The following is a 20,485-nucleotide window of genomic DNA, read 5'->3' as shown; positions in this document are numbered from 1 at the left end:
TCGTTTTGTTGATGGTTTCCTTTGCTGTGCAGAAGCTTTTTAGTTTGATGTAGTCCCATTTGTTTATTTTTTCTATTGTTTCTCTTGCCCAGTCAGACATGGTGCTTGAAAATATGTTGCTAAGACCAATGTCAAAGAGCGTACTGCCTATGTTTTCTTCCAGAAGTTTCATAGTTTCAGGTCTTACATTCAAGTCTTTAATCCATTTGGAGTTAAGTTTTGTGTATGGTGTAAGGTAAGGATCTACTTTCATTTTTTTGCATGTGGCTATCCAGTTTTCCCAACACCATTTGTTGAAGAGACTTTCTTTTCTCCATTGTATGATCTTAGCTCCTTTGTCAAAGATTAGCTGTCCATAGATGTGTGGGTTTATTTCTGGGCTTTCGATTCTATTCCATTGATCTGTGTGCCTGTTTTTGTGCCAGTACCATGTTGTTTTGGTTACTATAGCTTTGTAGTATATTTTGAAATCAGGGAGTGTGATACCTCCAGCTTTGTTCTTTTTTCTCAGGATTCCTTTAGCCATTCGGGGTCTTTTGTTGTTCCATATAAATTTTAGGATTCTTTGTTCTATTTCTGTGAAAAATGTTGTTGGAACTTTGATAGGAATTGCATTGAATCTGTAGATTGCTTTAGGAAGTATGGACATCTTAACTATGTTAATTCTTCCAATCCAAGAGCACAGAGTATCTTTCCATTTCTTTGTATCTTCTTCAATTTCTTTCAGCAACGTTTTATAGTTTTCCGTGTACAGATCTTTCACCTCTTTGGTTAAGTTTATTCCTAGATATTTTATTCTTTCTGTTGCAATTGTAAATGGGACGGTATTCTTAATTTCTCTTTCTGCTACTTCGTTGTTAGAGTATAGAAACGCAACTGATTTCTGTATGTTGATTTTGTATCCTGCAACTTTACCATATTCACTTATTACTTCTAAAAGTTTTCTGGTGGATTCCTTAGGGTTTTCTATACATAAAATCATGTAATCTGCAAATAGTGACAGTTTTGCTTCTTCCTTTCCAATTTGGATCCCTTTTATTTCTTTTTCTTGCCTCCCTGCTCTGGCTAGGACTTCCAGTACTATGTTAAATAGGAGTGGTGAGAGTGGGCATCCTTGTCTGGTTCCTGTTCTTAGAGGCATAGCTTTCAGTTTTTCACCATTGAGGATGATATTAGCTGTGGGTTTGTCATATATGGCCTTTATTATGTTGAGGTGCTTTCCTTCTATACACATTTTATTCAGAGTTTTTATTATAAATGAACGCTGTATCTTGTCAAATGCTTTCTCTGCATCTACTGAGATGATCATGTGATTTTTATTCTTCATTTTATTAATGTGGTGTATTACGTTAATTGATTTGCAAATGTTGAACTATCCCTGCATACCTGGAATAAATCTCACTTGATCATGGTGTATAATTTTTTTTTAATAAATATCATTCTCCCATAATTTTATTTTTTATTTATTTGTTTTTCCCCCAAAGCCCAGTAGACAGCTGTATGTCATAGGTGGACATCCTTCTAGTTGCTGTATGTGGGACACGGCCTCAGCATGGCCGGAGAAGCAGTGCGTCGGTGTGCGCCTGGGATCCGAACCCAGGCCGCCATTAGCAGAGCGCGTGCAGTTAAACGTTAAGCCATGGGGCCGGCCCTGTATAATCTTTTTAACGTATTGTTGTATGCGATTTGCTAGTATTTTGCTGAGGATTTTTGCATTGATGTTCATCAGTGATATTGGCCTGTAATTTTCTTTTTTTGTGTTATCCTTGTCTGGTTTTGCTATCAGGGTAATGTTGGCTTCATAGAATGAGTTAGGGAGCTTCCCCCCCTCCTCAATTTTTTGGAAGAGTTTGAGAAGGATAGGTATTAAGTCGTCTTTGAATGTTTGGTAAAACTCACCAGGGAAGCCATCTGGTCCTGGACTTTTTTGGGGGAGGTTTTTGATTACTGTTTCAATCTCGTTACTGGTGATTGGTATATTCAAATTCTCTACTTCTGCTTGATTCAGTTTTGGAAGGTTGTATGATTCTAAGAATTTATCCATGTCTTCCAGATTGTTGAATTGGTTGGCATATAGCTTTTCATAGTATTCTCTTATAATCCTTTGTATTTCTGAGGTGTCTGTTGTAATTTCTCCTCTTTCATTTCTGATTTTACTTATTTGAGTCTTCTTTCTTTTTTTCTTGGTGAGTCTAGCTAAGGGTTTGTCAATTTCGTTTATCTTCTCAAAGAACCAGCTCTTGGTTTTATTAATTTTTTCTATTGTTTTTTTAGTCTCTATTTAATTTATTTCTGCTCTGATTTTTATTATTTCCCTTCTTCTACTGATTTGGGGCTTTGTTTGTTCTTCTTGTTCCAGTTCCTTTAGGTGCATTGTTAGATTGTTTATTTGAGATTTTTCTTGTTTGTTGAGATAGGCCTGTATCGCTATAAACTTCCCTCTTAGAACTGCTTTTGCTGTATCCCATAAATTCTGGCATGTCGTATTTTCATTTTCATTTGTCTCCAGATATTTTTTGATTTCTTCATTAACCCAGTCGTTGTTCAGTAGCATTTTGTTTAATCTCCACGTATTTGTGGCTTTTCTTATTTTCTTCCTATAGTTGATTTCTAGTTTCATACCGTTGTGGTCAGAAAAGATGCTTGGTATTATTTCAATCTTCTTAAATTTATGGAGACTTGTTTTGTGGCCTAATATGTGATCAATCCTGGAAAATGTTCCATGTGCATTTGAAAAGAACGTGTATTCTTCGGTTTTGGATGGAATGCTCTGTATATATTTACTAGGTCCATCTGTTCTAGTGTGTCATTTAAGGCCAAAGTTTCCTTATTGATCTTCTGTTTGGATGATCTATCCGTTGCTATAAGTGGAGTGTTAAAGTCCCCTACTATTATTGTGTTACTATTTCTTTTTATGTCTGTTAATAATTGCTTTATATACATTGGGTGGATAGATATTTACCAGTGTTATATCCTCTTATTGGATTGTTCCCTTGATCATTATGTAATGCTCTTCTTTGTCTCTTTTTACAGTTTTTGTTTTAAAGTCTATTTTGTCTGATATGAGTACTGCTACCCCAGCTTTCTTTTCATTGCCATTTGTGTGGAGTATCTTTTTCCATCCCTTCACTTTCAGTTTGTGAGTTTCTTTAGGTCTGAAATGTGTCTCTTGTATGCAGCATATATATGGGTCTTGTTTTTTTATCCAATCAGCCACCCTATGCCTTTTAATTGGAGCATTTAGTCCATTGACGTTTAAAGTAGCTATTGATAAGTATGTACTTACTGCCATTTTTTAACTTTTGTTTTTCTCAGTGTTTTAGTAGTCCTTCTCTGTTCCTTTCTCCTTCTATACAGAATTGACGGTCTCTTTAGTTTGACCTCTGTCTCAAAACTCTACTCTTTAACTCCCCCCGCCATTTTATGTTTTTGATATCATATCTAACCTCTTTTTTGTGCATTTGTATCCATTTCCCTCTTATCATGGAAATAGATAATTTTTCCTCTTTGTGGTCTTCTCATTTCCCCTTAAATCAGTCCCTTTAACATTTCTTGTAACACTGGTTTCTTGGTGACAAACTCCTTTAATTTTTGCTTGTCTGGGAAATTTTTGATCTCTCCTTCCATTTTGAATGATAACCTTGCTGGGTAGAGTATTCTTGGCTGTAAGTTTTTTCCTTTTAGCACTTTAAATATATTGAACCACTCTCTTCTAGCCTGTAAGGTTTCTGCTGAGAAGTCAGCTGATAGCCTTATGGGGTTTCCTTTGTATGTAACTTGACTTTCTCTTGCGGCTTTTAGGATTCTCTCTTTATCTTTAATTCTGGACATTTTGATTATGATATGTATTGGTGTTGGCCTCTTTGGGTTTATCTTGTTTGGGGCTCTCTGTGCTTCCTGTACCTGGATGTCTGTTTCCTTCCTTAGGTTAGGGAAGTTTTCATCTATTAATTCTTGAAATAGATTCTCTGCCCCTTTGTCTCGCTCTTCTCCTTCCGAGATATCTATAACACGGATGTTAGTGTGCTTGATGTTGTCCCAGAGGTCCCTTAGACTGTCCTCACTCTTTTTAATTCTTTTCTCTTTTACCTGTTCAGCTTGGGTAATTTCTTCTAGTCTTTCGTCCAGCTCACAGATCCGTTATTCTGTAACCTCTACTCTGCTTTTGAGTCCCTCTAGTGAATTTTTCATTTCCAGTATTGTATTCTTCATTTCTGATTGGTTCTTTTTGTGTGTGTGTGTGAGGGAGATCAGCCCTGAGCTAACATCCGTGCTACTCCTCCTCTTTTCTTTTTTTTTTGCTGAGGAAGACTGGCTCTGAGCTAACATCTATTGCCAATCCTCCTCCTTTTTTTTTTTTCTTCACCAAAGCCACCGCCAAAGCCCCAGTAGATAGTTGTATGTCATAGTTGCACATCCTTCCAGTTGCTGTATGTGGGACGCGGCCTCAGCTTGGCCGGAGAAGCAGTGCGTCGGTGTGCGCCCGGGATCTGAACCCGGGCTGCCAGTAGCGGAGCGTGCGCACTTAACCGCTAAGCCACCAGGCCAGCCCTGATTGGTTCTTTTTTATATTTTCCATTTCTTTGTTGACATTCTCACTGAGTTCATCTATTCTTCTCCCCACATCAGTGAGCATCCTTAACACTCTTTATTTGAACTCTCTCTCAGGGAGGTTGCTCATTTCTGTTTCACTTAGTTCCTTTTCTGGGGTTTTGTCCTGTTTCCTTACTTGGAAGGTATTCTTTGCCTCCTCATTTTTCCTCTTTCCCTGTGCTTGTGTCTACGTATTAGGTAGGTCAGCTACGTCTCCTGCTCTTGGATAGGTGACCTTATATAAGTGATGCCTTAGGAGGCCTGCAGTGTGCTTCCCTCAGTTCTCAATGTTCCAGGGGTGACCCCTATGTGGGCTACGTGTGTCCCTCTGTTGTGGCCTATTTGCTCTCCCTGTAGGTGCCCAGGGAGGCCGAGTTATGCTCCTGGCCAGCTGTTGCAATGCTCAGCTGCTTGTAGTTGTTGTGAGCCCTTCAGTCTCTTTATCAGTTGTGGGGAGCCCCAGCACAGTTGGCTGCAAGTTCTAATACCACATTTGTGTTGCAGTCTTTCTTTTCAGTGAGTAGGCCCCCAGCGTGGCAGGCTGTTAGGCTCAGGGCCTTACAATTGCTATAAGCCTCCAGCGTTTAGGTCTCTTCTCAGCTCTCCGAGGATTGCAGCTGGGTGGGGCTGGCCTCAGGCACGGGAGCACCCAATTTTTTCAGACTTTGGAAGGTGGGGCAAACCCCCTATGTGGGTCTTTGAGAAGCACGTCTTCTGAAGCTGACAAGCCCTGCCACCCACAGGTCCACACATACAGCCAACACAGTCCTGCCCCATGTGCACGCCCCGACCTCCTGAAGCGGACCCAGTCTCCCCACGGCGGGAGCCCCACACACTCCATGACCACCCCACAGTCTCCACCCGCTCCTTGTGCATGCCCTGCCCCACTGAAGTGGGCTCAGTTGCCAGACTGCAGAGAATCCAGTCACCAATCTATGCAGGCCCACAAGTTGCCTGAGGGCTTGTTGTTGGGTGGGGCCAGTCTCTAGGGTGGGCTGCCTCCCCTGGCTGAGCTGGATTAAATCGGTGCTCTACTGGGTGGGGCAGACCCTGGGCTAGCAGGCCCCACGGAGAACTCCAATGGCCTCTGTGTCAGCACGCCCACACCAGGCCACAACAATGGCTGCTGCCAATGTCCCAGTCTCTGGAGAAGTCTCACCTCTCACCAAGATGCACTCAGGGCCTACCAGGCGAGTCTCTTTTCACCAAAGCACCATGCACCTTTCTTTCTGGTTATTTTAGGTTGCTTTCTGAAACAGGTGAGTTTGCGCATGGGCCCTTTAAGAGCCGGTTTTAATTTCTTTGTGAACCAGCTTTTCTGGGGGTACTCCCCAGTGTTTTAGCAGGCAAAGTCAGATGTTATGCCACTCATCTCGATTGTGTTGGGTCCACAAAATGCCCCCAGTGGGGATGCTCCACAGCTCAGGGCCCCACTCCTCCAGGGAGGGCTGCGTACCTGTGGGCTGCTCCTGGGCGGCCGTGAAGCTGGCGGCTTGCAAAGGCGGTGTTTTTCCTCTCCAGAAGGGACTTTCTGCCTCTTCCACCTCAATTAGGATTGTCCTTTGTTTCAGGAGTTCCTCTTATCCAGTTTTCAGTTCTGTCTCACGGGTAATTTTTCCATGAGTAGTTGTAAATTGGCTGTGTCCGCGGGAGGAGGTGAGTTCAGAGTCTGCCTACGCCGCCATCTTGACTTTTCTCCTCTCAAAAATTTAAAAATAGAAATACCATACCACCCATTTATCCCACTACTGGGTATTTATCCAAAGAACATGAAATTAACAATTCAAAGATATTTATGCACCCCTATGTTTACTGCAGCATTATTTACAACAGCCAAGACATGGACGCAACCCAAGCACCAATAGACTCATGAATATATAAAGAAGATGTGGTGTATATACATACAATGGAATACTACTCAGCCACAAAATCGTCCCATTTGCAACAACATGGATTGACCGTGAGGGTATGATGTTAAGTAAAATAAGCCAGACAAAGAAAGACAAACACCATATGATTTCACACATATGTGGAAGACAGACAAATGCATGGACAAAGAGAACAGAGGAGTGGTTACCAGAGGGGAAAGGGGTTCAGGGGTGGGCATAAGGGGTAAAGGGGCTCATATATATGGTGACTGACAAATAATAATGTACAACTGAAATTTTACAATGTTATAAACTATTACAACCACAACAAAATAGAACAAACAAACGAAACATGATCTGACTATATGCTGTCTACAAGAGATTCACTTTAGATCCAAAGACACAACTAGGTTGAAAGTAACAGGATGGAAAAAGATATTCCATGCAAATAGTAACCAAAAGAGAGTAGAGGAGGATATACTGACATCAGACAAAGTAGACTTTAAGTAAAATTTTTTTACGAGACAAAAGCATTAGATATTGAGAAAAGAGTCAATACCTCAAGAAGATATAATAATTATAGACACATACACACATAAGAACAGAGCCCCAAAATGTATACAGCAAAAATTGACATAATTAAAGAAAGAAATAGTTCTACAGTAAGAGTTAGAGACTTCACTACCTCACATTCAACAAGGACATAACAACTAGACAGAAGATCAATAAAGAAACAGAGGACTTGAACAACCCTATAAACCAACTAGATCTAACTACAGAATACTCCACCCAACAATAGCAGAATACACATTCTTTTCAAGTTCGCACAGATCAATCTCTGGTATGTACAATATTTTAGGGCACAAAACAAGTCTAATAAATTTTAAAAGACTGGAACCATAGAGAATATATTTTCTGAAAACAAAAAGAAACTAGAAATCACTGGCAGAACGAAATTTGGATAATTCAGAAATAGGTGGAAATTAAACAACACACTCTCAAGCAACCAACTGCTAAAGAAGAGATCATAAAAGAAATTAGAAAATACTTTGAGATAAATGAAAACAAAAATCCAACATACCAAAACCTATGGGATAAAGTGAAAGCAGTACTCTGAGAGAAATTTATAGCTATAAACACCCATATTAAAAGAGAAGAAAGATCTCAAATCAAGAACCCAAACGTCTACCTCAGTGAATTATAAAAAGAAGAGCAAATTAAAGCTCAAGCTAGCAGAAGGAAGGAAATAATAAAGATGAGAGCAGAAAAAAACAAAATAGAGAACAGAAAGACAATCAAAATACCCAACAAAACTGAAAGTTGGTTCTTTGAAATGATCAACAACATTGGCAAACCTTTTAGCTAGACCCACCGAGTAAAAAAGGAATATTCAAATTCCTAAACTCAGAAATGAAAGCGGAGACGTTACTACTGACCTTACAGAAATGGAAAAAGATCATCAGAGAGCTATATGAACAATTGTACATCTACAAGTTAGATAACTTAGTTGAAAAGGACAAATACCTAGAAACACATAAAGCAAAACGGCAGGATACAAGATCAACACACAAAAATCAGTTGTCCCTCATAAACATGGGATGTGTTTCCATTCATTTCAGTCTTTTTAAATTTATTTCAACAACATTTTGTAGCTTTCAGTGTACAAATCTTGCACCTCCTTGGTTACAAAGTATTCTATCCTTTTTGATGCTATTGTACATGGCATCATTTCCCTTTTTTCATTGCTTTTTTATTGTTGTTGCTCATACAGCATCTCAATTTGTTGTTGGTATGCATGGATTTGAAGACCTAATATTGTTAATGGTAATACTCTCCAAAGTGATCTACAGCTTCAGTGCAATCCCTATCAAAATCCCATTGATCTTTTTTGCAGAAATGGAAAACCTGATCCTAAAATTCATATGGAATTCCAAGGGAGCCCAAAGAACCAAAATAATCTTGAAAAAAGAACAAAGCTGAAGGACTCACACTTCCTGATTTCAACACTTACTACAAAGCTACAATAATTGAAACAGTGTGGTGCTAGCATAACAACAGACATGTAGATCAATGGAACGGAATTGAGAGTCCAAAATTAAACCTACTCATCTACCGTCAACTGATTTTCAACAACAGCACCAAGACTGTTCAATGGGGGAAAGAAGAGTCTCTTCAACAAATGGTGCTGGGACAACTGGGTGTCACATACAAAAGAATTAAGTTGGACCCTTATCTCACACTATACACAAAAATCAACTTAAAATGGATCAAAGACCTAAATGTAAGAGCTATAACTATAAAGACTCTTAGAAGAAACATAGGGGTAAACAATGGTTTCTTAGCTATGAAACTCAAAGCACAAAGAACAAAAGAAAAAATAGAAAAATTGGACCTCATCAAAATTAAAAACTTTTGCACATCAAAGGATGCTACCAAGAGTGTGAAAAGACACACTACAGTATAGAAAAAAATATTTGCAAATCATGTATCTGATATATCCACAATATATAAAGAACTTTTACAAGTCAATGAGAAGAGGGCAATCATAAATGAGCAACCTTGAATACACACTTCTACAAAGACAATATACAAAGAAGACACGTGAAGACACTCAAAATCACTAGTTATTAGGGAAATGCAAGTCAAAACCACAATGAGATATCACTTCACACCCACTAAAATAGCTGGAATTACAAACTGGAAAATATCAAATGTAGTCAAGGATGTGGAGAAATTGGAACCTTCACACGTTGCTGGTGGGAATATAAAATGGTGCAGCCACTGTGGAAAACATTTTGCAGGTTCCTCAATAACTTAAACATAGAATTACCGTATGACCCAGTAATTCTACTCCTAGGTATAGACCCAAAAGAACTGAAAGCAGGTGTGCAAACAAAAACTTCTACAAGAATGTTCATAGCAGCATTATTCACAATAACCAACTGGTGGAAACCCTAATGTCCATAAACAAATGAATGGATAAAAAACGAAACAGTGGCATAAGTATCCATACAATAGAATATTATTCAGCCACAGAAAGGAATGAAGTACTGACACATGCTACAACATGTATGAAGCCTGAAAACTAATTATGCTAAGTGAAAGAAGCCAGACACAAAGGCCACATATTGTGGGATAACACTTACATGAGATGTCCCAAATAGGCAAATCCATAGGGACAGAAAGCAGACTGATGGTTGCCAGGGCTGAGGGTAGAGGGAAACGGGAAGTGACTGCATAATGAATATAGGGTTTTCTTTTGGAGTGAGGAAAAGGTTTCAGAACTTGATACAGGTGGTGGTTGCAAAACACTGTAAACGCACTAAATGTCACTGAATTGTACAAATTAAAAGGACTGATTTTATGTCATAGGAATTTCACCCCAAATTTCAAAAAAGGAATGAAATATTGATTCATACTACAATGTGGATGAACCTTAAAAACATTATGCTAAGTGAAAGAAGCCAGATACAAAAGGCCACATATATGATTCCATTTATATGAAATATCTGGAATACACAGAGGCAAAAAGCAGATTAGCTGTTGCCAGGAACTATAGGGGAAGCAGAAATGAGGAGTGACTGATTAATAGGTATGGGGTTTCTTTTTGGGGAGATGAAAAAGTCCTGGAACTAGATAGTGGTGATGGTTGTACAACACTGTAAATGTACATAATGCTATTGAATTGTACACTTTGAAATCGTTAAAATGGTAAATTTTACATTAAGTGCATTTTACTGTATTTAAAAAAAATGCTTACCTCACAGAGTGGTTCTGAGTGCTCAAGAAATCCCTAAAGGAACAGTGCTGGCACACGGTGATTAAGTGGGGCCCAGAGAGATGAAGTGACTTGTGCAGGGTCACCAAGAAGAACTGGGCCTAGAACCCAGGCCTCTTGGGACTCCCAAAGAGGAAATGCATTAATTGCCAGGGTGTGGGGTATGCCATTGTCGGGGTATGAAGCAATCATGCTGGCAGCACGGCCTGCAGATTTGGGGTGGTCCCATCCAGGCGGACCTCGGAATTCTGCGACAGGTGAGAGAACAAAGATCACACACCAGCCCACCATTTCTCTGGTCCTGCCAACAGCAACCTAATTCAGACACAGCTTCACAAGGAGCTCAGGGAGATGATCCTATTCAATGCAGTGAAGAGTCAGAAAAGGGGGAGGGGGAGCCCCATGACCCATAGCGAGCAGCAGCCACCCTGGAAGGAGCTTGCTGTGTTCAACATCACAGGCTCTGTGGAAGCGGGGCTGAGCAGAGTATGATGAGTGGATTCATTTACAGTCAGAGAAACAAGAGGACTCCTTTGACAAGGCGCTTCGGTTCTGAACTCCCAGTTCAGTGGCGAGGAAGCCAAATGAAGTAAGAGGGGCTGTTGCCGGGCAGTCCTGGCTGGGCAGCCTCTTTGACAGCTCAGAGACTGCCCTCTCCCCCAAAGATAGGGAACACTCAGTGCTCAGTGGTTTCATTATTAAATGAGGCCCCCTGCATCCCCCTATCCTGCTCTCTGCTGGAGGAAACAAGCCTGAAAGGCGTAAAAGGGCGCCAGAGAGAGGGGGCCCTAAACGGAGGTGAGGTGGCCCTGAACCCAAATTCTGCCACCAAATTCCTTTTGTGATATTGAATGAGTCACACCACCCATTCCTACAACAAAGCGACAGGAATGAATGGTTTAGTGTCCTTCCCTCTTGGACATCTCGTCCAACTCAGACTACAGAACCTAGAATAAGTGCTTCACTCTCTCTGGCCTCACAGCCTTGCTGCCAAACGGGTTGGGACATCTGGAGTCTGGTCCAGCTCTCGAGCATGCTGGGGAGTGGGCAAAAGGACCCCTGCAAGGAACACAGGGTTCCAATGTGACTTCCTGATCGGTTGTTTCCCACCCAACATTCTCAAAAGGCAGCCTTCTCTGACCTGGACAAACTCTTAATACTCTGGAGGACCTGTCACCAAACTTTTCTGGTCAATTCAAAAGCCAAAGTAAACACTGAGGCTTTTTCAAGCCTGGGAGTTCTCTAGGGCTGAGTTGCTGGGGAGAAAGGGTGGCACCAAAGAAAAGGATACTAAACGAAGGAGGACCCATCATAGAAGGTGTAATGCAACTTCCTGGCCTTCTTGGGTAACTTCCACTCCTGTGAATGCTGGCCGAAGTGCGGCTGGTGGGAGGGAGGCTGGTGAGGGGCGGAAGCAGAAGCCTGAGCTCCAAGAGGGTGAGAGTGATGGGAGCTCAGGCTTTGAACCTCTGCTTTCAGGGCCATCATTAGGTGACAGGGTAATTTTACCTCGTAGTTGTGCAAGGAGATAGTCCCCTCTTTCCACGAGAATCTTTCGGCTTCTCTGCAGGGAAGGAGACCAACATATCTTCTAGCCACTTGGCTCCCACTCACCAGGGAGGCGCTCTACAGCCCCTCCTCTGCTCCCAAGACTCCCATCTCATTTCCCTGCCCCAAAAGTACCCGTCCCCAGCCCATCCTCCTTCGTCCTTAAAGGCAGTATTTTTAGGAAGAAGTGGGAAGGTCCTGGGACCCCTCTGAGACCAGTCCTCACCTGATTTCCACCTTTAGTGCTGGGATGAGGACCTATGGAGTGGGAGTGTATGCAGAAAGAGGGCCTGGGGGGGCTGGAGGCTTTGCTCAGCCCCCAGTCCTGAGGTTACAAGGAAAGAGAGCTTCCTTCTGGAATGTCACAGTCAGGGGCAAATGGGGTGGCTGCCCTCTACCCATGTTCTGTGGCTGCAAAAATACTCAACTGCCCAGGGAGCCCAAGACATACATGGCTTAGATGTGACTAGGTTTTCAATCCTTTATGGCCCACGGTCTGGGCCTTCACAGAAACGTATACTAACTTGCCAGGACTTTGGAACCCACAAAATCATCAACATCATTTATCACCCACGTCGATGTTTTCTGTTTGTTTTAAGAGGCGTTTCTCTTTTTGTAGGAGAATATCTGACAAACTATCTTAAGAAATTAACATTCAAGGCACAAAGCCTGTAGACTGTAAAAAGCCCCGCAAAAGGGTATCACTGGCGAGGAGGCAAAGATCGAGGACCTGGTGTCAGGCCCACCAAGCTGTGGGACCCCAGGCAATGCCTTACCCTCCTGCTCGGGCTGCCTCAGTCTCCTCATCAGCAAAACGGGCATGAATCCCATCTTCCTCATAAGATTGTACTGAGAACTGAAAAGGACTGTAAGTGGGAAAGGACTGGGGACATGCGTGCGTGTAAGAGACGGTGATCAACCTGTCACTGTCATTGGGGGCACCGGATAGCCAACACTTTCTGCTCAGATACTTCTGTGAGTTCCCCTTCATGCACACGTAGGTGACTGGCGGCCATGCCTCGTCTCCCATCCACACCCACCCACTGAGGTGCTCACACATCGCGACGCAACTCCTGCAGCTTCCTCCAGGCCTCAGGGCAGGGGTTGCTCAAAGTGGTGCTATCAGAGGTGGAGGTTCCAGCTCCTCGTTGGCGGGGTGGTGTGGGTACCGCTAATAAAGCTTTTGATTTCCCTGTCACTGGAGATGAAAAGGTTAGGGAGGGGTTTTAGAAAATGGTATCTCCAGACATCGTGTTTACTTGGGGGTGAGGGGGTGGGGGGAGCAGGAGAGCAGCATCCCCTGAGACTCAAAATAACTAGGGGAATCGTTTATGAATCCCAGGGACAGGATTCCCGGGCAGGTCACTTATAGTGACATCACTAAGCGTGTGTCCAGGAACAGACTGTGTAGAGTGATGAATCCAGCTGTGTTTCCCCAAGGGCCGACTAGTTGTAGGTGGGCAGAGCACAGGTGCAGCTGCCGTGGATGGTGAAGTGATTCCCTTTCTGCTACCTCTGATTAAAGACAAAAAGTCTCAATTGGCTTCAACACTTCTCTGATGTTGGCTAATCTCAGGCTTTATCCAGAGGGCCGTGTGTATCAATTGAGACTTAGACCACAATTTTTTTTTTTATAATTGTGGCAAAATACACATAACTAAAATTTACCATCTTAACCTTTTTTTTGTTGTTGGTGAGGAAGACTGGCCCTGAGTTAACACCTACTGCCAATCTTCCTCTTTTTTGCTGAGGAAGATTGGCCCTGAGCTAACATCTGTGCCCATCCTCCTCTATTTTGTATGTGGGGCACTGCCACAGCATGGCTTGATGAGCAGTACGTAGGTCCGCACCTGGCATCTGAACCTGTGAAACCCAGCCCACTGAAGCAGTGTGTGTGAACTTAACCACTATGCCACTGGGACGGCCCCCATCTTAACCATCTTTAAGTGTACAACTCAGTGATATTAAATATACTCACATTGTTGTGCAACCAGTACCACCATCCATCTCTATAACTCTTCATCTTGTAAAATTAAAACTCTGTACTTGTTAAACAATAACTTTCCAGTCTCCACTCCCCCCAGCCCCTGGCAGCAACCACTATTCTAGCTTCTGTCTAATTTTGACTACTGTAAGTAGAATCATACACTATTTGTCCTTTTTTACCTGGCCTACTTCATGTAGCATAATGTCCTCAAGTTTTGTCCATGTTGTAGCATGTGTCAGAATTTCCTTCCTTTTTAAGGTTAGTATTCCATTGTATATATAGACCATATTTTCTTGACCCATTCATCCACTGATGGACACATGGGTTGCTTCCACATTTTAGCTCTTGTAAATAATGCTGCTATGAACATGGGTGTGCAAATATCTCTTTGAGACTATGCTTTCCTTCAAGTATATACCCAGAAGTGGAATTGCTGGATCTTATGCTAATTCCAGTTTTAATTTTTTGAGGAACTGCCAGTTTTCCACAGCGGCTGCACTATTTTACATTCCCACCAGCAGTGCACAAGGGTTCCAAATTCTCTAGATTCTCTCCAACTCTTGTTGTTTTCAGTTTTTTGGAAAGCAGATGTCCTACCGGGGGTGAGGTAGTATCTCATTGTAGTTTTGATTTGCCTTTCCCTAATGATTAGTGATGTTGAGCATCCTTTCATGTGCTTATTGGCCATTTGTACATCTTCTTTGGGAATCAAGTGTCTATTCAAGTCCTTTGCCCATTTTTTAATCAGGTTGTTTGTTTTGTTGCTGTTGAGTTTCAGAAGTTCTCTATATATTCTGGTTATCAATCCTTTATCAGATATACAATTTGCAAATATTCTCTCTCATTTTGTGGGCCACCTTTCTACTCTGTGGACAGTGTCTTTTGATGCACCAATTTGTAAAACCATAAAGTCTATTTTTTGTCTATTCTTTCTTTTGTTGCCTGTACCCTTGGTGTCATATCTAAGAAATGACCCCCGAATCCAATGTCATGAAGCTTTTGTCCTGTTTTCTTCTGAGAGTTTTACTGTTTTAGCTCTTATATTTAAGTTCTTGATCGATTTTGAGTTAACTTTTGTATATGGTGTTAGGTTCCTCACATAAGATCACATCTCCTGCAAACAGATAATTTTAAGTCTTTCTTTCCAATTTGGATGCATTTTATTCCTTTTCTTATCTAATTGCTCTGGCGAGAACTTCCAGTATCATCTTGACTAGAAATGGCGAAAGCACGCATCCTTGCCTTATTCCTGATCTTAGAGGAAAAGTTTTCAGTCTTTCACCATTAAATATGAAGCTTACCATAGCTTTTTCATACGTGACTTATTATGTGAAGATAGTTTTTCTATTTTTAGTTTGTTGAATGCTTTTATCATGAAAGGGTGTTGAATTGTCAAATGCTTTTTCTGTGTCAATTGAGATGATTCTGTGGGTTTTTTTCCTTCATTGTGTTTATTGTTGTATTACATTGATTGAGTTTTGTATATTGAACCATCCTTGCATTTCAAGAATAAATCCCACTTGGTGTCACAGTGTATTAGCCTTTTAGTATGCTGCTGAATTCTGTCTGCTAGTATTTTGTTGAGGATTTTGGCATCGATGTTCATAAGGGAGATTGATCTGTAGTTTTCTTTTCTGGTAGTGTCTTTGTCTAGTTCTGGTATCAGGGCAATACTGGCCTCACAGAATGAGTTCAGAAATGTTCTCTAATTTTTTGGAAAAGTTTGAAAACTGGCACTAGTTCTTCTTTATATGTTTGGTGGAATTCATTCAGTTCCAGGCTTTTTTTTTTGCTGAGAAATTTTAGATTACTGATTCAATCCCTCTACTATTTATAGGTCTATTCAAATATCTATTTCTTCATGATTTAGTCTTGGTAGGTTTTGTGTTTCTAGGAATCTGTCCATTTCACGTAGGTTATCCAGTTTGTAGGTGTACAGCTGTTCACAGTACCCTCATAATCATTTTTATTTCTGTAGAATCAGAAATAGTATCCCCACTTTCAATTCATTTTAGTAATTTGAGTCTTCTTTTTTTCTTAGTTCACCTAGCTAAACGTTTTTCACTTGCGTTGATATTTTTGAAGAATTGACTCTTGGTTTCATTGATTTTCTCTATTGTTTTGTCTATTCTCTACAACATTTATCTCTGCTCTAATCTTTATTATTTCCTTTGTTCTAGCTTTGGGTTTAGTTTTTTCTTCTTCTAATCCCTTAAGTTGTAAAGTCGGGCTGTTTATTTGAGATCTGTCTTTTTTTTTTTTTTGTGAGGAAGATCAGCCCTGAGCTAACATCGTGCTAATCCTCCTCTTTTTGCTGAGGAAGACCGGCTCTGAGCTAACATCTATTGCCAATCCTCCTCCTTTTTTGTTGTTTCCCCCCCGCAAAGCCCCAGTAGATAGTTGTATGTCATAGTTGCACATCCTTCTAGTTGCTGTACGTGGGATGCAGCCTCAGCACGGCCAGAGAAGCAGTGTGTCGGTGCGCACCCAGGATCCGAACCCGGGCCGCCAGGAGCGGAGCGCGCACACTTAACCGCTAAGCCACAGGGCCGGCCCTCTCTTGTCTTATAACTATAAATTTCTCCTTTAGTACCACCTTCGCTGCGTGTCATAAGTTTTAGTATGTTGTGTTTTCATTTTCATTCGACTCTAAGTATTTTCTATTTCCCCTTGTGATTTCTTCTTTGATCTGTTAGTTAAGAGCATGTTATTGTATTTCAGCAACATGGTGGAATGAGCTGTTACTTTTGTCTCTCCTCCTTTGATTTGTCACTAAACGGACATTCCTTGACCAATGGAAGATACCCACACAGCACAACAGGATGCCTCGGACACCCACGCAGCTATACATATGAAGGTGGATGGACTGGGTCAGTGGGAAGCAGTGAAGATAGGTGAGCTCTCCCCTTCCCCTGCCCAGCAGCGAGCCAGGTCATAGGTCCTCTCACAGCAGCCAGCACTACTCTGAGGACATGGAGACAGCTCACGCTGCGGGTGAGTGCTACCCTGGCCCACAGGAGTGCACACTGAGGTGCCACAGCCTTGCCAGTAGGAACTTGTCTCAGGACAACTATAACAAGAGGTGACAGCAGCCCTGCGTGCACGTGCGAATGCTTTCGTGGCCTGTGGGAGCACCCACTATGCCACCGCGGCACCACCAGTGGGAATGACCCTCAGTGCCACTGTAAGAAAAGGTGGCAGCAGCCCTGTGGGCACACGTGAATACTCTCACAGCTGGTGGGAGTGCCCACCGTGCCGTCACGGCCCCACCAGTGGCAATGTGCCCCGGAGCATCTGTATGAGGAGGTGTGGCAGTCCTGTACATGTACAAATGCTATTCTGACCTGTAGGAATGCCCACTGCACCGCCATGGCCCCAACCAGCGGCCCTGGCTCAGAACCCATGAAGAAGCCCCGCCCACCAAGCACAGTGGCCAGTGTGACTATAAGTGGAGGCAGTGGCAGCCTGGCACACGTGCAAACACTATCCCAGCTTGCTGGAGCACCCACCGTACCCACACAACTTCCAGCAGATGAGGTGGGATCAGAAAGACAGCTGCGGCTTCCCCCCAATGGCAGCAGGTGGAATCTGCAACCTGATACTACCACAAATGCACCGGCAAAGAATTAGTTCATCAAACACCATGAAAAACTACAGTAACAATTCAGAGCAGAAGGAAAATGACAAGTCTCCAGAAACCAAGCCTTAAGTTACAGAAGTTTACCATCTAAACGACAGAGAATTCAAAACAGCTGTCATAAAGAAACTCAATGAGTTACAAGAAAACTCAGAAAGACAGTTCAATGATCTCAGGAATAAAATTAATGAGCAGAAGGAATATTTTACCAAAGAGACTGAAAGTATAAATAAAATACCAAACAGGTATTCTAGATATGAAGAACACTATTAATGAGATAAGAAATAATCTTGAATCTTTAAAAAATAGAGCTGACATTACAGAGGACAGAACTAGTGATTTACAGGATAGAAATATAGAAATGCTTCAGGTGGAGGAGAGAGAACTAAGATTTTTCTTTTAAAAATGAAGGAATTCTTCGAGAAACATCTGACTCAACTAGGAGAAGCAACATAATGATTATAGGTATTCCAGAGGCAGAAGAGAGGGAAATAGGAGCAGAGATGTTGTTCAAAGAGATTATAGCTGAGAAATTCCCAAACCTGGGGAAGGAACTGGACTTACAAATACGTGAAGCCAATAGAACTCTTAATTACATCAATGCAAAAAGACCTTCTTCAAGGCATATATTAGTAAAACTGGCAAAAATCAATGACAAAGAAAAAATATTGAGGGCAGCAAGGCAGAAGACAATAATCTACAAAGGAGCCTCCATCAGGCTTTCAGTGGATTTCTCAGCAGAAACCTTACAGGCTAGGGGAGAATCAAATGATATATTCAAAATACTGAAAGACAAAAATTTTCAGCCAATAAATACTCTTTCCAGTGAAACTATCTTCCACTTACAGTAGAGAAATAAAAGCTTTCCCAGATAAACAAAAGCTGAGGGAATCCATTGCCACTAGACCTCCCTTACAAGAAATGATAAAGAATCCTTCCTACCTGAAACAAAAAGGCACAGGTCCACAAAAATTTGAGCAAGGAGTAAATAGACAAAATCAGAAAACTGCAGCTCTATATCATAACAGGTTAGCAAATACTTAATTATATACTAAAAAGTAAAGGGAAAGAAAGAATCAAAAATAACTCTAAACACTTCAATTTAGTCACAAACTCACACCACAAAACAGAATAATTGGTGACAACAATAACTTAGAAGGGGAAGAGGAAAGCGATGGAGCCTGCTTAGGCTAGCAGAGGTAAGAGGCTATTAGAAAATGGACTATCTCATCTACAAGATCTCTTATAAAAACCTCATGGTAACACCTAAACAAGAAATCAGAGCAGAGCCACAATTCATAAATAAAGAGAAAACCACCAAAGAAAATCACCAACCTGAAACTGCAGTCAGAAATACATGGGAATAAAAACAATGGAAATATAGAACCAGAAAACAAGAGATAAAATGGCAGCATTCAGCCCTCACATATCAATAATCACTCTAAATGTAAATGGATTGAATTCTCCAATCTAAAGACAGAGAGTAGATGGATGGAGTAAAAGACAGAACACAACAATATGCTGCCTCCAGGAAACACATCTCAGCTCTAAAGAGAAACATAGGCTCAGAGTGAAGGGATGGAAGATGATACTCCAAGCAAATAGCAAACAGAAGAAAGTAGGTGTTGCCATACTCATATCAGACAAAGCAGACTTCAAGATAAAAACAATGAGAAACAAAGAGGGGACAGTATATAATGATAAAGGGGACTGTCCACCAAGAGGACATAACACTTATGAATATATATGCACCCAACACAGGAGCACCACAGTATATAAACCAACTATTTACAGACCTAAGGGAAGAAATTAACAGCAACACAATAATAGTTGTGGACCTCAACATCCCACTTAAATCAATGGATAGATAATCCAGACAGAAAGTCAACAAGGAAATGGTGAATCTAAATGAAACACCTGACCAGATGGACTTAATAGATATATATAAATCATTCCATCCAAAAACAGCAGAATACACACACATTCTTCTCAAGTGCACATGGAACATTCTCACAGACAGACACAGTTGGGAAACAAGGCAAGTTTCAATAAATTTAAGAAAACTGAAATCATATCAAGCATCTTTTCCAACCATAATGCTATGAAACTAGAAATCAACTACAAGAAAAAAGCTGGGAAAGCCACAAATATGTGGAGACTAAACAACATGCTACTGAATAACCACTGGATCAATGAAGAAATCAAAGGAGAAATTAAAAAATACCTGGAGACAAATGAAAATGAAAATACAACATACCAACTCTTATGGGATCCAGCAAAAGCGGTTATAAGAGCGAAATTCATAGCGATACAGGCCTACCTCAACAAAGAAGTGAAGGAAGTAAAAAGTTACTACCTTAGAGACAGGCACCTCCACGCCCTAAGGATTCCTGGTATAGGGAGGAACGTTTATCAATCCTGACTGACTCTATTCATGAAAGACCCACCCTAAACTGTTCGGGGAAGAATTGAGAACAAGAGAGTGCTCCAGAGGGATAAGTTTGGGAGGGTCGGGGTGGAGGGGGTCCAGATGGGGACGCGTGTGTGTAACCTGATAATTGCTTCGCGCCATAGCAATTCGCGCCATAAAATGTAACTGTTTAAATGTTTTAAATTAGCCAATCATGTAAGACCGCGCCAACCTTTTCCCGCTTTGTGCTTCCAAACCCTATATAAGAATTTGCCCTTTAAGGTCCGGGGTCGACTCCTCTGTCTCCTGCGAGAGATACGTGTCGACCCGGAGCTCCGCTTAATAAACCTCTTGCATTTGCATCAAGCTCGGTCTTCTGTGTCTGTGGGTCCGCGCCTTCCCGAGACTGGAGTTGGGGTTTCCTTTTTGGGATCCTACAGAAGAAAAATCTGAAATAAGGTAATCTTAAACTACAGCTAACAGAACAAGAAAAAGAAGAACAAACAAAGCCCAAAGTCAGTAGGAGGAGGGAAATAATAAAAATTAGAGCACAAGAGCTGGCCCCATGGCGAAGTCATTAAGTTTGGAGCAGTCCCCTTTGGCGGCCCCAATTCCTGGGTTCCGATCCTGCGTGTAGACCTACACCACTCATCGGCCATGCCGT

General features: G+C 41.6%; 1 protein-coding gene across 1 annotated transcript in view; it reads right to left on the bottom strand.

The window, feature by feature from the left end:
• Nucleotides 1–12,847, bottom strand: part of LOC147917145 (uncharacterized protein C3orf20-like) — a 38,265-nt gene extending 25,418 nt beyond the window's left edge. The window contains exons 1-3 of the mRNA XM_087431692.1: nucleotides 12,832–12,847; nucleotides 12,014–12,045; nucleotides 11,531–11,865 (exon numbers count right to left, since the gene is read on the bottom strand). Of these exons, the coding sequence (XP_087287818.1) occupies nucleotides 11,531–11,865; nucleotides 12,014–12,045; nucleotides 12,832–12,847 (383 nt within the window). The remainder of the gene's footprint in view (nucleotides 1–11,530; nucleotides 11,866–12,013; nucleotides 12,046–12,831) is intronic.
• Nucleotides 12,848–20,485: the final 7,638 nt, after the last annotated feature.

Source organism: Ceratotherium simum, chromosome 5 (assembly GCF_057802395.1).
Source record: "Ceratotherium simum simum isolate JZ-2026a chromosome 5, ASM5780239v1, whole genome shotgun sequence".
Taxonomy (NCBI): Eukaryota; Metazoa; Chordata; class Mammalia; order Perissodactyla; family Rhinocerotidae; genus Ceratotherium; species Ceratotherium simum.
This window is presented reverse-complemented; position numbering and strand designations above follow the sequence as displayed.